General features: G+C 38.6%; 1 protein-coding gene across 3 annotated transcripts in view; it reads right to left on the minus strand.

Moving 5' to 3' along the window:
* Positions 1-250: 250 nt before the first annotated feature.
* Kyat3 (kynurenine aminotransferase 3) overlaps positions 251-19,021 on the minus strand; it is a 57,506-nt gene continuing 38,735 nt past the window's right edge. For 2 of the 3 annotated variants that reach the window (XM_048351717.1, XM_048351718.1), the window contains exons 9-14: positions 16,984-17,060; positions 15,659-15,748; positions 12,359-12,545; positions 6,173-6,246; positions 5,826-5,912; positions 252-767 (exon numbers count right to left, since the gene is read on the minus strand). In XM_048351717.1, the coding sequence (XP_048207674.1) occupies positions 705-767; positions 5,826-5,912; positions 6,173-6,246; positions 12,359-12,545; positions 15,659-15,748; positions 16,984-17,060 (578 nt within the window). In that variant the 3' untranslated portion in view covers positions 252-704. Of the gene's footprint in view, positions 768-5,825; positions 5,913-6,172; positions 6,247-12,358; positions 12,546-15,658; positions 15,749-16,983; positions 17,061-19,021 lie in introns of all 3 variants that reach the window. The other variant, XM_048351719.1, reaches the window with a different exon arrangement.

Consider the following 19,021-nt stretch of genomic DNA (forward strand, 5'->3'; position numbering starts at 1 on the left):
GTACCACTGAGAGGTTGTCTATTCATTTAGCACAGTTCTTACCCATTACAGTATGTTTACTGTAATAAAATGATAATGGAAAGTATTATTATTTGTTCAAATTTTTTTATTATAAAGATACAGTTCATAAGTCAGGTAAAGAGTACATTTCTTTTTGGACAATGTCTCCCCTTCCCACACTTTCTCCCAGTTTTTCCCTCCCATCCCCACCCACAAGTTGTGAAGTTTTTTTTTTTAAGCACAGTGTCTAGTGAGTACCACCACTGTATTTGTGTTATTATCATTTTGTTCCACTACTAGGCTTGAACTAAGGGTCTTCTGCTATTGCAGAGGCTGGTGCTCTATCACTTGAGCTTCACTTCCTTGTTCAGGATTTTGTTGGTTACTTTGAGGTAAGAGTCTCATTTTTCTGCCACGCTGGTTTTGATTGGAGATCAAGTAATCCTCACATCTCAGCCTCCTGAAAAGCTAAAATTACAATCATGAGACACTGGCACACGGCTTATGGAAGGTCTTTTAATACCTTTCTAGCTTAAAAATTTGGTCTCCTGACTATGTTTAGGAATGGGATTAAATTTGGAAAATTTTAAATTGCTATTTAAATTCATCTCTACCAAAAATATGTTTTCTCCAGCAGGTGGTAGCACTAAATAACAATCTCAAACTAGTCATCAGTGGAACTATATTAACCTCTACCTCTCACATCATGACTTCTGTATGTTCCATGCTTTGATGATTTCTTCAGCAGCATCCAACGTGCTGTCTTTCTGGAAATAAAATAAATAATTGTAATCATTACATACTAACACAAGTTCATGATAAAGATTTAAATATACATGATAACCATACTAGTACTAAATTTAATTAATTAGTACTAAATTTAGATTTAAGTGAATATTATCTTAGATAAAGAAAAAATTTCAGTGTAAATGGAAATATAGAACCAAAAGGTGAGAGGAGAGTTTGTCAGATTAGCCATAATTATAGAAAAAATAAATACAGAAGTGCTTAAAATTGACAAAAAAAAAATTATCAGGCCAGGCCCCAGTGGCTCATGTCTATAATCCTAGCTACTCAGGAGGCTGAGATTTAAAGAACACAGTTCAAAGCCAGCCCCAGGCAGGGAAGTCCATAAGACTCTTATCTCCAATTAAATACCAAAAAGTTGGAAGTGGAGCTATGGTTCAAGTGATAGAATGATAGCCTTGAGTGAAAAAGCGAAGGGACAGAGCCCAGATCCTGAGTTCAAGCCCCAGTACACATCTACCCAGACCCACATCCCCCCAAACACAAAACAAATCCAAACAACAATCTATTCCACCCCTCCACACTTTGCCCTATTAATTCCTCCATCTCCCAAGAAAACTTCTCATAATAAAAATGTAAATATTATGCTTATACTTTCATTTCCTTATTCCTGAACTTCATATATTAATTAGTATACTTTGCTCTGAACCAAGAAATTTCAGTTCATTCTAAACATTACTTTAATAGGAGTTTTCCTAACAAAATTTCACTATAATTACTGAAAAAAAAAACATTATTGAAAAGGATAGACGTACCTATGGTTTACAGCTAAACCAAAGGGTAAGCACTGAAAAATCTAGCCTGTCTTTCTAATTTTTCTTCTGCTTTTCTATTTCTTTTTTTCTCCTTTCCCTCTCTACCAGAATTATTTGGCACAAAAGCCAATAGGGAGGGTTACAGGAAGTGGATATCTACTTAGGGAAACTGGAAGTCTAGGCAGCCTAGCATGGAATGCTGCAGCCAGAATGGGGTGGCAAGGGAGGGTGTTTGGTATGGGTAGCAAAAGATGATGGTGGCAGAACTGGGGATATTGACTGATAAAGAGAAGCACCATTCCAGATTGAAGGGGAAATAACAACTGGCCCAGACTGATGGAGTGGCAAGATTCTTGTCTAGACCTACTTGTTATATAAATGACAGGATGGGATCAGTGATCATTTGGGTTGGATCTGAGTACAGGATGGGATAGTAACTTATCAATGCTGACTTCGTGATGATGCCAACTTGGAGAAAAATGTCTTTGCCAATGGTGAATATATAATAACATACTTGGGGTAATAGGACATCATCAATAATTAGAATGACAATTCATTCTGAAGTAGTTTCTTTAAGGTTCTTGAAACATATTGAATGTGGTACTGGGGTTTGAACTTAAGGCTTTGCCCTTGTGCTCTACCATTTGAACCATGTCTCCAGATGTTGGGATCCAGCCTTTGGACTTGACAGGGGACTTGACGCCCTTCCCCCAGCCCTGGGGAATGTGGAAGCAGGCTACGGTTCTCTGGGTCTGGAACCAGAAGAACCGGCTTTGCACCCAGCCCCCAACTCTCTCGCCAGCCCAGGCGCCTCCCTGTCTCTCCCTGGCGCGGCGCTTTCGAGTGACTTTAGCTCATGAGGGGATCATGTGACAGGTTTACAGCCTATCAGTGTCCTGGCCGGTCAGCTTTCTCCCTTCTCTTGCTATCATTAGTCCTTGTCCCCGCCTTAATAAATCAGATAGCTCTTGAAGCTTCTCCGAGACTCGCTTATGCCTGGCTTTCTTCACCGGTAAGGAGGTGGGTAAGCGTTCTCGTTAGGCCTCCCGCACGTGAGGTCAGTACTGACTCCTCCGCCCCATCCTGCCTACCTGCCAGACGGGTGACCAGGAGAGAGGATGAGAAAAGGGAGTGGTGAGAAACTGAACTGAGCCTTGAACCCCACGCCAGGGAAGGCGACCCGAGCCCGACATCCAGATTTTCTATTCTGGGTTATTTTTCAGAGATGGTCTGACAATTTTTGTTTGGGCCAGCCTTGGGCCATAACTCTCTTGAGCCAACTGGCTAATGCCTTCAATCCCAGCTACTCAGGAGGGAGAGGCTAGGAGGACTGTGGACCAAGGTCAGCACAAGCAAAAGGCGTGAGATCCTATTTGAAAATAACCGGCAAAAAAAGGAATGAAAGGTGTGGCTCAAGTAGTAGAGCACAAGCCGAGCAAAGAAAGCTGAGTGAGCTTGATGCCATGATTTTAAATTCAAGTACCACCAGAAAAAAAAGGAAGAAAAAGAAAAAGCATGAGCCACCATGCTGTGTGCATAGAAACCATTGGGTCTTTGCTTATGCTCTACCACTAAAAGGGAGTTGGTTCATGTATTTCTTGAAATGTGTCAAGCCAGAACACTGAAGAATGATTAGTTGAAATCTTGCAATGTAGAAACAATGCTCCATTGAAGAACTTTCACTATAAGTCATTTAAACTATCCAAGAAAATCCATAGGGGAAAAGTCCTAGATGTAAAATTGTTGGCTCTAAAGGTATGCAAATTTACATTTGGATGGAAACTTTCAAACTAACCACAGTAGAAATTTTACACATATACCCTACACTCAAAGTGGGAGAGTGTGTTATAAAACTCTTTAGCTATTTTGGATGTTGCCTACCTATCTAATACATGAAATAAAATATTACTGCAGTTTTAATTTTCATTAATTTTATCGTGAGTTTGAGCATCTTTTCATAACTTTGACAGCTACTGAGGATTTTATGCATAGCATTGTAGGAGCTTTTTTGCCTTTGATAGTTTCATTGTATACTGAACTCAGCTGCTTTCTTTAGCTTTCCATTACTTTAGCCTTTCTTAGAGGTGCAGATAGGTGTGTTAGTTCTCTAAGAACTTTCGGCTGTTGGCGAAGCTGTCATCCACAATTGAGTGTTGATGTGGGAATCACAGGTTACACTGGTTCCCCTTGCCCTGCCCCTGGTAACATCTTTATCATTTTGTCTAGATGCCTGCAGAACTGTTTCTTTATATTTGAAGCCTAGTATCCCAGATATATCTCTGTTCCTCAACTTTTCTTGAGACAAGGTATTCCCCTGAACCAGAGCTTGAACTCAAAGCCGCTTGCTCTTGCTCAGCTTTTTCGCTTATGGCTGGTGCACTACCACTTGAGCCTCCAGCCAATCTTTGTGCTGGTTAGTTGGAGGTAGAGTCTTGCTGCCTTTTCTTCCTGGATTGGCTTTGACATTTGATCCTCCAGGTTTCAGCCTCCTGAGTATCTAGGATTACAGGCATATACCACTGACACCTAGTGTCATTGTGTCCTTTTAAAGATTCGGAGCTGGTTCCTTTTTGATTATGAAACACTGTTGGTTGAATTCCCTTGGCAAGCTTCCAATGTACACTGCTTCTGGGTATGAGTGTGTGATCTGCTGCCCATTTATGATTGAAGATAGATTTGCCTACTTCTATATATATGTGAAGCAGTGCTAGGAGACAGTAGACATGTTTCCAGGCTCACAGTACATTTTAATGCAACTAATGTAGAAGCTAGGCTTTTAGACTTTGTTCCCTACTAATTAATGGGCTGTCTCTAATTGAATATGTCCACAATGCTTCCACACAATGTTAGCCACAATATTACAGATGAATGAGGCAATCTACAGCTAACCTGTTTCCTTTCCACTCGCCTCACACAGGCTTAGATGACATGACTGTAGGCTTCTTCCTTATTTCCTCCCTCAGCAAATTCAGGTCATTGGCAGAACCTATTGTTTATGGTGGCAATGATTATGCAAAATGTGGGCTTAGTCTGTGATTTGAAGACAGAGAAGTAGAGTCCTTTGTAAGTACCTTCCCTCTATGGTCACCTGATCTCCCCGCACCCCTTTCTTCAGACACTGGGGCATTTGTGAGATATTCAGAATTAAACTTGGGAATTGTTTCTGAACAATTTCCAAGAAGAGAATAAAGGAGGGTTGTGTTTATTTTAACACTGCAATCCAGTGTTTCTTTGTTCTTCTTCTAATTCTGTTGATAGTCTCAAATAATATATTTGTAAACACGGTCCCTGACTTTTGGTAGCTCAAGTTATGATTCTTTACCTTACAATGGCACAAAACCAAAAGCTATTCAGTAGAAAACAAGCTTTGGCATTTGATGGAGTCCTAAGCTAGCTATATGTAGCAAGAGGATGTCTCCATGAGCCAGAGCTCCAGGCCAGTGATGTGAAAACGAGGCAGAACACGGTGCCAAAGTAGGCTGCGGTGCTAAGCTTACATTAGTGACATATGAAGTGTCTGTCCATCAGGCTTATCTGCCTTGGATTTTCAATTGGGTAATTACTCTGGATCTATATGCAAGTTGAACCCCTCCCCTATCCTCCGCTACACCTCAGGAATCTTTTGTCATAGCAATTATACATTTAATTTATTGAATTTCCATGGCTTCTTTTTAGGATTCTAATTCTTGGGTTAAATCATTATGATCATATTTTCCTTTAATTTTCTGAACATATTTCCAATACTTAATTGTTAATTTCTACCTTCAGGTCATCTTTAGATTGGTTTTGTTGAATACTTAAAAATGATTAGCCTCATTTTCTTGTGTTTTCACATCTCATAATTGATAATAATATTTTAGACATTGTTACTTTCTTGCTAAGGTGTCTGTCTGGCTTATGTTGTCTTCCCTCTAGGTACACTGAGTTTTCTTCTGCTACATGCACAACTTCATGACAATAGCCTAAATATTTAAAAAATGCATATAATTTTTTTTGCCAGTCCTGGGGCCTGAGTACTATCCCTGGCTTCTTTTTGCTCAAGGCTAGCACTCTACCACTTGAGCCACAGTGCCACTTCTGGCTTTTTCTGTATATGTGGTGCTGAGGAATCAAACCCAGGGCTTCATGTACACTAGACAAGCACTCTACCACTAGGCCACATTCTCAGCCCCCGCATATGATTTTTATAAAAAAAGAAATAAAAGGTGTTCATAAACTGGAAGGATATTATAAATGCATTTCTAAATGGAAAGGAGAACTTACTTTAATGAAGCAAAATCGCACAAACTTCTCAAACTGCGATTTTGTCTCTGAATTACAGAAAGCTGAAACAGGAATGGCAGATAGTTTCTGAAAAATAAAAGGAATGATATAATAGGAAAGGTACTTGTACTGGAAATGTTAATTTTGAAACCATGGAAATAAAATGTTTTCTCAAAATCCTCCCCCTCCCCCCACAGGTACAAGTAGGACAAACACCATCTAACAAAACTATAGTTAATATTCTTCAAAGCACATTGACAAGTTTATTGGATAAAACAATAAAATTCCTTTGGTAAAAGAATAGTTTCTTTGATATAAAATTATACTGCAAAATCCATCAATATTACCTTGTGTTTAGTCATCCATTTCACAAATTTATAGTCATAAGGTTCATTGCTCTTCATATCAGAGAGATCAGCATCTGAAACAATGATGGAAATTAGGTGCTTATAAACATGTGTGACATCTATGGCAACTCAAACATTTCTCCTGATTTGAACGGTTTAGTCTTGAGCCTTCTCAGAAGACACTCACAGAATGTGCAGGAGACCACTCCTGTTTGTGAGGTGCAATATGAGAAATTCATGGGTGAGATTTCTAGATGGCCTAAGGTGATGCCACACAGACAGCTGATCACACTGTCATTGTGCACCGCCTGCACATGAACAAGCCTTTCTACCCAGAAACACAAGTCTGCCATAGTAATTAAGGAAATAACAAAAAACTCTATTCATCACTAATATTTATATCTCCAAATAGATTATGAAGGTAAAGTATCCAGTTTACAACCTGTTGTATCTTCAACTCACTGATTATTTCCTAGCATGAAGAATGAAAAGCATAATTGCTAAATGAGTAAACTAATATTGTTCTTTGTTTATAAATAGAGAATGTGTAGATCGCTTGTTATACTTATTGTAGAGTATTCCATATATTAGGCTTCTATACATTGTACTGTTTTAAATTTTAATTTGGAAAGAATCTCTTTAATTCTATATTCTTATTCTTTTTATTATTTTTTTTTTTTTACTGATCTTTCTTTAAAGTCTGGGCATGATTATTTCTCTGTATTTTACATTGTTCTAATTTATTGATTTACACTCAGACCTTTCAGAATGCCCCAAACAACTAATTCTGATGAGTACTTTAATTCACATAAATCACAATATACAATTTACTTAGTATAGATTGAAGTAGATATTCTTTCCCTCCACCTCCCTCTGCCTCTTCCTTCCTCTTCGCATTTTTCTCTTCCTTCTCCTCATCCTTCTGTGTTTCATTATGTAGCTTCAGGTTGGTCTTGAACTTGCCTCTGCCTCCTCAGAGTTGAGTTCAAACAAGTGCCACCATGCATAAGTTTATATGTTAATTTTTTTATTCACTAATTTCTAGTGCTTTTTTCCCCTTAAAATTAATAATGTAAGAGGCTTGACAATGAAGAAAGTGTATTTTCAAGTCCTAATATGTTTTTTTTGTTTTTGTTTTTTTTGGCCAGTCCTGGGCCTTGGACTCAGGGCCTGAGCACTGTCCCTGGCTTCTTCCTGCTCAAGGCTAGCACTCTGCCACTTGAGCCACAGCGCCGCTTCTGGCCGTTTTCTGTATATGTGGTGCTGGGGAATCGAACCTAGGGCCTCGTGTATCTGAGGCAGGCACTCTTGCCACTAGGCTATATCCCCAGCCCCCTAATATGTTTTTTGATGAATTTTCTTCTAGTCTCTCCTGCTTTAAGGAGGACAAAATATTCCCATATAATAATACTAATTACATACCACCATCTCCCATTCATCTCTAGAGTTGAAATCTATTTCTTTCTCCTTCCTTCCTTCCTTCCTTCCTTCCTTCCTTCCTTCCTTCCTTCCTTCCTTCCTTTTTTCCTTCTTCTCCTTCTTTCTCTCCCTCCTTCCCTTCCCTATTGATTCTTAGCTTTTTTTTTTTTTAACCAGCCCTCTTACTACTTGAGCCACAGATTCACTTCTGGATGGGTTTGGGTGGTTCATTGGAAATAAGAATATCATAAATTTTCCTGCTAAGGCTGGCTTTGAGCCAAAATCCTTAATTCACAGCTATCTGAATAGCTAGGATTACCTGCATGAGCCACTGGCACTCAGCTGTATTTTTCTTAAAATTCTTGAGACACAGATTCTCAAGAAACTAAGCAAGGCCATTCTTTGTAGTTTAAGCCAAATGTACCAGCATATTTAAGTCATCTATGAAAATCCAAATTGGCTTTTGTATCCCCACTATCTCTTTCATACTTTTGAATCTCATAATCTTAGCAGAACAATAAGAATAACCTCCATATTTGTTACCCTGTCCTTATTTGTTGTCCTGTCCTGTATATGAATGTTTTTCTTCCAAGTCCTAGAATGAAGCATATTGGTCTGGAAAAGTGGCTAGCAGAAAACACACATTCACTGGTTAGAATGTGTACCTCTGAGTTCAAAGCCTAGTTCTATTCATCAGTTGATTAACTTGCATAAATTATTTGACTGTGTCTTTAATATTTCTCATCTATTAGAATGATAGCACTAATCTCATATGGCTTTCTGAAGAATATGGCATTTGTAAGGCTCTTCATATAATACCAGGTCATAAATGTTCAATAAATATTAACCATTGAGCCACTGTTATGGGTCATAAAGGTAAATAATCTCTATGAGGATTGTGGTTTACTTTTATTCTCAAGTTTTTTACCTAGTGAAAGTTCTTGTTTTTGTCTTTAGTAAAAGTGTGTGACTAAGCTTGATAGTCAATCTCACTGAACTGAGAGGCACTTAGAATAGTAAAGGACACATTTGAGTATGTCAGTAAGGGAATTTCTAGAGATGATTATGTCATGAGGGATGTGACCTAATGAATTAATCTCTTGATGGAATCAAAGTAGGATGATATTGTTCAGAGGAAGTGAAAATTAGGAGTTGGAGGCCTAGCTGGAAGAAGTAGGTTGCTTAAATGCTTTGTTTAGGTTCAATCTTGGTTTAGCCCTCTGTCTCCATTGTCTCCATTCTGCTTCCTGTCAGTCAGGAGGAGAAAAGCTCCTCCTATGCTTCTGCTGCCTTTTGGTCTGTTTTGCTATGGGCCCAGAAACACTGAGCCAAATAACTACCAACTCAATCACCTAAAACCTTGAGCCAAAATAAATTAATTCCCCCTCTAAGTTGTTTGTGTCAGGTATTTTGTCACAGTAATGAGAAAAGCTAATACAACAGGAGAGAACCAACCTCTAGTATCTTGAAGAGGTCATACAGTGCAATGTGTTGGAATAGGTTAGTCATTGACATTTTCCCTCATGCTGAAAGAGGACTTCAAAGAAGGGACATCTTTCCCTCATTAGCAGGAGAGTTTTCCTAATCAAAAGCCTTTCTCATCATATTTTAGCCAAACTACTTCAAAGATCTAGAACCTAAACTAGTATTGGTGGACTGAGTGAAGAATGAATGAGAAGCTAACGAAGAGCTTAGTGGAATAACCTGAGTTGTTATTACTGTCCTCTCAGTAACAATGTCATGATGTAATAAATCCTTTCTAGAATTTACTATCTAGAGAACTATGGGTCCAGACAAGAATTGTTTTTATCTAAGAATTAAGCAATTGATTCCATTTTTCTATTCCCATTGCTACCATGAGTCTTAAGTCTTCAGGGAAGGGGTAGGGAGGGAGGGACTGGGAAGAATGGTGAAAGGGGTAACATGGATCAGGAAGCATTATATTCAGATATGTTGAATGTAACTCCTTTGAATAACTCTTTAAAGAGAATAATAATAACAAAGTATCTCCAGTTAATACTAATTACAGCTGTGTAAACCTAGGTAACTAAGACACTGCTTCCTCCATCTCTTCTCTGACATCATTTTTTATTTATATACCATCATTTCCATATACGTACATTTTATATGAATAGATTTAAATTCCCCTTGGAAACATATGAAGCTTAAGCCATTATCCTTTAATAAACAAAAGAATTCACATGGAAAAATTTTGTGGATTTATGATTCAAAGGCAAAGATGTGATACAAACTGTGCGCTATCTCTTATCATCTTATAAAATGAGCTGCACACTTGGGCTCCATGTAGGAAAAACTGCATAAAACACACTAAGGGGATTCATACAAAGATGGAGCTTAGGTTTCTACCCAATAGAGCTTTCTGGCCATAGGCCTATAAGAGCCTCTGTTCACCACAGCCCATTTTTCTTTCAGAACAAATAAAGAAATGTATGAAAAGAAAGGCTTGCTTTGGTTTGAGCCAGCCTTCATGGAATGAAATCTTGTAATTTTACATTGGCTTGATAACCAAACTCACCAGAAGCTAGACTCTATTACACCAGAAACAAGGCTTAGGGCATCTCAGCACAGTTTTCAGATCTCTGCCTCCTCCATTCCTAGGACATACCTTATAATACAAGGTGGGAACCATCTCCCTGTAGGACAGCCAAAGACAACTTACTTGATTTGCCCAATAATCCCCATGCTCCTCGTGAACTGAGAAGCTATGCTACACTTATAAGCTCCTGGACTGTAACTCCACAGAGCCATGTCTGCTCATTCTAAAACCACTAATTACAACTCGCTGAGGTATATCTTCCCAGCACTAATAAAGGCTTTTAGCAAGGTTTCTTGTTTTCTCTTTAATTTCCCATTACTACTTGAGTGTGTATCCCACAAAGCTCCTTATTTCCTGACAGTCTTGCTAGGAGTGTGGCCTTTTCTTCTCTGGGATGCATAAATAATATGTGGGCTTTGTTATGCTGCCTCTGCTGACCTAATTGTCACAACCAAATCTGATTATCTTCCTAGATGCATAAATAATATGTGGGCTTTGTTATGCTGCCTCTGCTGACCTGATTGTCACAACCAAATTTGATTCTCTTCCTAGCCAGAGCTCTCCAAGCCAGAGGAGATCTCCAAGGGTGTCTGCCAGGATAAACAAATTTCCTGTGAGAGAGTATCAGGTCATAGGTCAGACACTTAGGCTGTAAGTACGCTGTTAACCAGGATAAGGAAATACTCCACACAAGGCACCAGGTAAATATCCATGACCACTTCCCCTGCAAACTGGCCAGTGCAGGGCTACAGCTTGCAGCTCTACAGAGAAACACTTCAGAACCAAATTATAGGAAAATCTCAACTCTTTACTTCCCTTGAAATTGATGAAGATGATAATAAAATATTGTAAGAGGTAGAAATTGCTAATGTCAAAAATGCCAGAATGTTAGAAAAGAATTCCTATTTAAGAAATGTATGGTCAAAAACAAAATTAGTGTTTTGTTATTAAAGGACTTTGTTTTACTTTGTCTAGATTGTTAGAAACTAGTATATAAATTAAAAAAACTTTAGGTTTTCAAGTTGAATGACATACAACATTATATTTCAGCAGATCTAATTTCTACCAATAAATGATGCTATATAATTTATTGTAACTAATAGCATTTTAAAAGAAAACAAGTTATATATAAACCATTGTCATGTTCTCAACTTTTCAACTTGACAGAACTACATCTATTAGTTCAGATATAGGAAATGTTCTGAGATAGAACTATTTTAAATTTAGCCATATTACTTCAGGCAAGTTATTTAAAGCTTTCTAAGCCTTGTCTGCACAATACCTGTACAAATGGGTGTCTGCATGCTTGGCATAGAGTAGAATTTTTTTTTTTTTTTTTTTTTGCCAGTCCTGGGCCTTGGACTCAGGGCCTGAGCACTGTCCCTGGCTTCTTCCCGCTCAAGGCTAGCACTCTGCCACGTGAGCCACAGCGCCGCTTCTGGCCGTTTTTTCTGTATATGTGGTGCTGGGGAATCGAACCTAGGGCCTCGTGTATCCGAGGCAGGCACTCTTGCCACTAGGCTATATCCCCAGCCCATAGAGTAGAATTTTGATACATGTTATTCTTCTTGTTTATTTTATTTCAATATATTTTAAAATGGAAAAGATTTCCTTATGGCTTCTGTATTCCTAGAAATCTTGTTCTTCTTAACAAAATATTTTATTTATTTTCATTATCTGAAAGTAGCTGTACAAAGGGTTTTAATTCAACATGACAGTTATGAGTACAATGTCATCCCTTTAATCACTCTCCTTGATCTCTTCCAATTCCACCCATACTGTCTATTAGCCACGCTTCATTTTTCCATATATATATATATTTATTATTTTTAGGATTGCAGTCTCTCATCCTTCCTTTCTTCATTCATCAAAGCAAAGGAAACTGAAGTTTTACTCAAGTGAAGAAAGGATATTTCATGTATTATCTCACATACAGAGGTTTAAATTATACACCAGATCAGAATGATGGCAGATTCTGTTTGATAGAATACCTTACACCATAACCATTTAACCACCATCACAGTTCAGGAAAAAGTCCTAAAGTAAAGGAAATTGTAGAAAAGGTTGACATTGTGGAAATCCATCCTTTTCTATTAGAGTATCAGAGAAAATACTCCTAAGGCTTTGACACCAAATATTTCCACATAATTCTACTACTATTTCACATGTATGTTTCTGTATATTTGAAAAAATAAAAAACTTTTACAAACCTAGTGAAGATACATCAGCAATGATAAAGTAGCCCCCATCGGGAACTATGGGCTTGAGGCCAACACTTTCAAGCAAATGCACCATCCGATCTCTTTTGACTTCCAATTCTTTGGGCAAAGAATTAAAGTAACACTCCGGGTCATCCATTCGCTTGATGTCAATCCAAAAAGCTTGAGCCAAGGCTTCCTGTACATTAACAGTGAAGAGTGAAGAAATGAAATAAGATGTTACTAATTTTCTAGTTTATTTATTTATAATAAATATAGGTCAACCATGAAAGATTACTGGGAAAGTGGCCTCTCAAGAAATTACAGTTAGATTCCTGTGAACCTATATTAAACTCTATACAACAATGAAGGAATCAGTTCCATGTAAATGATTACATTGAATATAGGAACTGATAATAAGCCATGAAAATCCAAACTGAAAAAGAACTGATAAATAAAGATGGCTTAATTAATAATAAAATATACTGTGGTTTTTTTTTTTCTGAGGTGAACAATGGGATGACTTGTTAAATCTAAGTTTGAAAAATGGTGAAGTAGCCAGTTTTTCCCCATTAGCAGGCAGGGTATGGTGGAAATGAAAGCTGACCCACCATGTAGAAGAGAAATGACTTCCCTCAGTACCCACAGAATATAAATTCTTGCTCTAGCCATTTATAACCCAGGAAGGCAGTTTAAGTGAAATAGGCTACAAGGTGTGGAGCACATGAGTTGCTCTTTCAGCATTCCTCAGGTAAGACAGAGAAGCCAGAAGAAAAACTGGGCACCCCCCCCCAAAAAAAAAGGTCAATATTATTAAGGGCACCTGACATTAAATCTCCTTAAATCCATATGGTGAAACTTTCATCCCCAATGTTATGGTATTAGGAAGGTAGAGTATTTGGGAGGTAATTAGCTCAGAACAGTAGAGTTCCCAGGAATGCTATTAGTGTTCATGTAAAAGATAGATAGCTCTCTGCTCCACCATGAAAAAGTGGATATCCATGAGGAAATAGGTTTTCCTGAGACAAAGACTCCATTAGAACCTTGATCTGGGACTTCACAGCCACTGGAAATAAGAAACAAGTTTCTTTTGTTTATGTGCTATCCATATGGTACTTTGTTACAGCAACCTGGATGGACTAAGACATAAAAGATTATGCAGGTGTCCCAGAAAGTAACAGGTTAGGAACATTAAACAAGTCAGAATCTCGACATCTGTAAGGAACAAAAAAATGGCACAATCAGAAGGGCAGAATCTTGGCAAACAACGAACAGGGATGACTTAAGAAATAATGGTACCAGTGCAAATGAGAAGAGCCAGGGAAATAATCAGGAGTTTGGAATACCTAAGGTATAAGCAAAGGGGTCTAGTTACCAAGTAATTGATTAGAAACAAGAGATGATGAGAACTAATGGAAAAAATTTATTTGCTCAATAAATACATACCAAATACCTATGTTAAGTCTGGCATTCAGATAAGAGATGAAAATAGAAAAGCAAACAAGATAGGCATTGTCCCTGTTTGCCTGGATCTTTCAATGAGCATTATACTGGAAGTGGGGGGCAGCGGTAAGACAGAAACAAATCAAAGGCAAAAACCAGGGTATAATTTATTCTTTCAGAAGAACTGATAGAAGACAATGTGGCTGATGAATAGCAGGAGACGCAGTATGACTACAGATGAGAAAGAGAAAACAGAGGCCAGGATCACAGAGAAATCTTTATGGCAAAATAATTTAGCAGTAAAACAATTAATATTGTTCCCCAAGACCAAGAAACCAGAGGTCAGTCTTCAAATAGAAGGCCAAACAGGGCACCTTGCTGAAATGAAGAAAGGGATGGCTCAGAAAAAGTGGTTTCAGTCTCACTTCTATCTCTGCCTTAGCAACTAGGGCATTCACTATACTGAAGGCATAGCCCTAAAAAATTTGAAGTGCAGAGATATAAATGTCCACTGAAGCTAAAATATTACTCTAGGCCACTCTATTCCCTAAAACCCTGTATTCAGTCTATCCACAAAGATTTTGCCTTAACCTTCAACATATATCGAGAATCCACTCACTCATCAACACTTCTGTCATCCTCATATTGGTTCAGCCCATTGGCATTTCTCTCCTGGACCTCTGTACAGGTTTCTTCACTTAATAAGAACAAGATATCATTGATAACACAAGGAAGACCATGCAATTCTTGTTATCAAAACTTTCCCATAACTTCCTATATCAATCTAACAGTGACCTACTTTGCCCAGCTGGATCTGCCTCCTAGCTAACTTTCTGACCTTTGCTCCTCCTACTCTTATCACCTGATCATCTCATTCCAGCCTCTGTGCTATTCAATGATATATACATGTTATCCGTACTATCTACTATGGACCTTTGCACTTAACTGCTATTTCAATTCACAAGGGTCTTCACTAGCTAAGTACATGAGCTAAACCTTCCAGCTGCTGCACAAATGTTATCTTCTTAGCAAGGCTTTCAAAGATTACCCTATCATATGTCCATCATATACCTCTCATTTTCCCTACTTTATTTTTCTCCTTTATATCTCTTTAACATCTGACATATTACATTAAAATATTTATTACTTGTGCTCCATACAAAGTGTATGCTGCATTAGTGCAGGCATGTTGTCTGCTATATTTCAGAGAGTTACTTCTGCCTTTCTAGTTTCTACCACTTTTCAAAGGCGCCATCAGATTATAATTTTTTTGTCAGTCCTGGGGCTTGAACTCGGGGCTTGAGCACTGCCCCTGGTTTCTTTTTGCTCAAGGCTAGCACTGTACCTCTTGGGCCACAGCTCCCCTTCTGGCTTTTTCTATATATGTGATGCTGAGGAATTGAACCCAGGGCATGTATACGAGGCAAGCACTCTACCACTAGACCATATCCAGCCCAGATTATACATTTTTCAGTGGATGAATCCATTCATTAGGTGAAGCCTCCACACTCCAACTATCTCTCAGCATAGATCTAGGGTAAATTCTCAAAAGACAGCTTGTTGTTTCATAGACCCAGAACATCTAATTTTGCTAAGTGGTGCCATTGTCTTCTAGAGAGTTTTTGAAGCACTTGGTTTTCCCACTAACAATTCATGCATATTCAAAGGTACAACCTGATATAAAACAAGCAATCCAAACCCCCAAACCAAACAATCTTGATAAGAGTCTTCTTCCAAGTTTCCAAATATGTTACAGAACTCTCTCAAGAAGCACATGACAGCATGAACTAAGTCGATTCAAATGTACAATAAAAAACTCCCCCTGTTACTAATAAACCAAGCTGTAACCTAAATTGCTAGAAAACCCACCTGTAAAGGAGTTGGACAAGTATAAACGGTGTTTTGTTGTACTGTCTGTAAATGCTTTATCAAATGATTAGGTCCAATGGACCAGCCAAGCTGGGAAAAGAAAAAAAAACAAAACAAAAGTAGTTAAAAAAATACAACCTAATTTAATAGTCCACAGAAAACTTGAGCACAGTTATGTAATTGTTAAATAAAGACAATTCAGAAATGTTCACACTATGAAAGCAGGACAGTGTGTGGACTCAGAAGCATTTCAACATTCTTCTTTTGGGGGGCAATGTTTCCAACTGGAGTCAGCAAGCTCAGCCTTTTCTCTTAAGATTCACTAACTGCTCTCTCTCTCTCTCTCTCTCTCTCTCTCTCTCTCTCTCTCTCTCTCTCTCTCTCTCTCTCTCTCTCTCACACACACTATGTAGCCCAGGCTGACCTTGGGCTCCTGATCCTCCTGCCTCAGCCTCAGAAGTGTTGGAGTTATAAGTGTGCACTATAGTTTTCTCCTACTGATACTCTGAAGGTGGAAGTAGCAGCATGGCGTGTTTGAATTACAGACACAAGTCACTCTGTATGAGAGCCAAAAGGATTCCTCCAGAGTTAAATCACATAGACTCAGAATCTCTAGGCCTCTTCACAACACTCTCAGAATCTCAACATGTTCAGTGGAAGTGAGGCTGGAAGATAATTAAGTTGCAGCCAAATGAATTGTTATTGTAATAAATGGCACAGAGGTTAAATGCTTTCTGAAGCTAGGCTACTTGCCGCCTTGAACTTAAAAGTCATGACATCTCAAGCATGATATTTTATTTTTCTATGTTTTAGTTCCATAATCTGTAAAGCAGGCAAAACAGTACCTAACCTTAGAAAATAGTTATGAGAAGGAAATGAATTTACACAGGTAGACATCTAGAGTCTGGCATATAGAGCCAGAATTTAGCTATTATGTTCTCCTTTTATACTAATAAGTAATAATCTGAAAACCCTTTGCAAAGGAAAGGTATCATTAGTTGATTACTTATTAAAAAAAACAACTATTGAAGGTTTCTTACTCCTGAATTACCAGGTCTTAAGAAGGATGAAGCTCAACATAAAAGCTGAATAGGTCAAGAAGTAACCGACGATTAAAAGCATGTATAAATGGAGCATGTATGCACATGAAACATGTAACATGGCAAAAGATAACACAGGTGTTCATTTTTAAGCCATTTGTTTCTTCCCCCTCTTTTGTGGTGAGGTGGGCGCTGACCATCAAACCCAATGCTTCTCACATGTTAAGTACCTGCCTTCCTACTGAGCCACATGCTCAGCAACCACCAGCTTCCAGCTCTCCTTACCTTCCAGCCAGTCACACTGAAAGTCTTCCCAGCACTGCCAATCATTACTGTTCTCTCCCACATACCTGGAAAAGTGGCTAAAACGGGACAAAAAAAGTGGAAGACATACACTTAAATAATTGTTTTCTAATCAATATACATGTAATACAATCTAAAAACATAACCCAAGTACAGAAATTAAAATAAAACAAGCATATTAATTGTACTATAGCTGTATTAGGTTAAGATACTAGAATTTTAAGCCCAAACTGAGCTGAAAATGTCACAATACTTTAAAATACTTCAGTAGTGTGCAAAAGTAATATGAAAATCAATTGAATAATTTTTTTTTGATTGGGAAAATTACTTCCAGGGGCAGCAGGGGCAGAGGCCCCAGCAGGCAGTGCTCTGGGCATTCAAATGGCATCCAGAGCCGAGCTCCAGCAGTGGCTGCTCTCGGAGCCTGTCCTGTGGGCTGGCTTTGGCTGTCCTGACTATTGTATAGCTCCTTCTATTCTGTTCATTTATTGAGTTTTTTTTTTAAACAAGTTATGCTTTCTAGAGCAGTGACTCTTACAGTGTGATCCCACACTAGTAAGATACCACTGGGGAATTCCTAAGAAAGGCAAATTGCACTCAGGGCCTTACTCCAGACCTACTGAATTAGCTAAACCAGAGGGGGTGGCCCAGCAATCAGTGTGTGCTTGGTTTACAACTTTGCTGAGCTGAAAAATCCTATGTTATGACTATACCCTTTTGTCATTGTTCACCTACCTTCCCCTTGACCCTACCTCCCATCTTTCCAGTGCCTGGTTCCTGTGTTTATTTTGTTGGGCTGTAGGTTAGCCTTTCCAAGGAATTTGAATTTTCCCCAAATATACTATACTTCAGTTAATGTTCCCTTGCATACTCACCCCGTATACATTTATAAATTAATTCATGCTTCCATATAAGAACACATGCATCCGTTGTCTCTTTGGAGTTGACACTTCACTTAACATCATTTTTTTTCCAAATCCTTTAATTGTTTTTGTTTGTTTGTTTTGTCAGTCATGGGGCTTGAACTCAGGGCCTGGGCGCTGTTCATGAGCAATTCTGCTCAAGGGAAGGGCTCTACCACTTTGAACCACAGCACCACTTCCAGTTTTCTGGAGGTTCATTGGCGATAAGTGTCTCACAGAATTTCCTGCCTGGGCTGGTTTTGGCATAAAATCCTCAGATCTCACTCTCCTGAGTTGCCAGGATTACAGGTGTCAGCCACCAATGCCCAGCCCATTGGCCATTTCATTGTTGTTCTAATCAGGTAATAAGTACATTTTCTTTTGCATAGTGTTGTCTGTTCCCTCTCTCCCATCTCTAACCATGAGATGTATAGTTCACTTTCGTCAATGTCCAGTGTGCTCTTTAATCGATATCCACTACTGACTTTAGTTATTTTTTAGATACAGTCTCACCTTCTGCTCTGACCAGCCAGCACTGTGATCCTCTACTTGTACTTCTCTTTGTTGCTGGGTAGATATGTGTGTGCCACTGATTGAAATGGAGTCTCAGAAACTTTATCACTGGGCTGGTTTGAACCTCAATCTCTTGATCTTGGTTTCCCACGTTGATATGATTATAGGTTTGAGTCACTGTGCCCAGCCAATACTGACTTTCTTACTCCTTATTTATTTATTTTGGTTCCAGTCCTGGGGCTTGAACTGGGCCTGGATGCTGTCCCTGAGCTTTTTTGCTCAAGGCTAGTGATCTACCACTTGAGCCACAGCTCCATTTCTAGCCTTTTGGTGGTTAATTGGAGGTAAGGGTCTCATGGACTTCCCTGCCCAGGGGCTGGCTTGGAATGACAATCCTAAGATCTCAACCTCCCGAGAAGCTAGGATTATAGGCATGAGACACTGGTTATAAAGTTCTTAAGATAAAATCTCACATCTTTTAACTTGTTTTCAGTGGCATAGCAGGGACTTTTGTTTTGTTCCAAGTGTTCATATCCAAATTGGGACAATAAATGCTCACCTCTGCAGGTCTGAGCATCTTTTTTCTTATAATAAGCTCATAGGAA

The sequence above is a fragment of the Perognathus longimembris genome, chromosome 7 (genome assembly GCF_023159225.1).
Source record: "Perognathus longimembris pacificus isolate PPM17 chromosome 7, ASM2315922v1, whole genome shotgun sequence".
Lineage (NCBI taxonomy): Eukaryota > Metazoa > Chordata > Mammalia > Rodentia > Heteromyidae > Perognathus > Perognathus longimembris.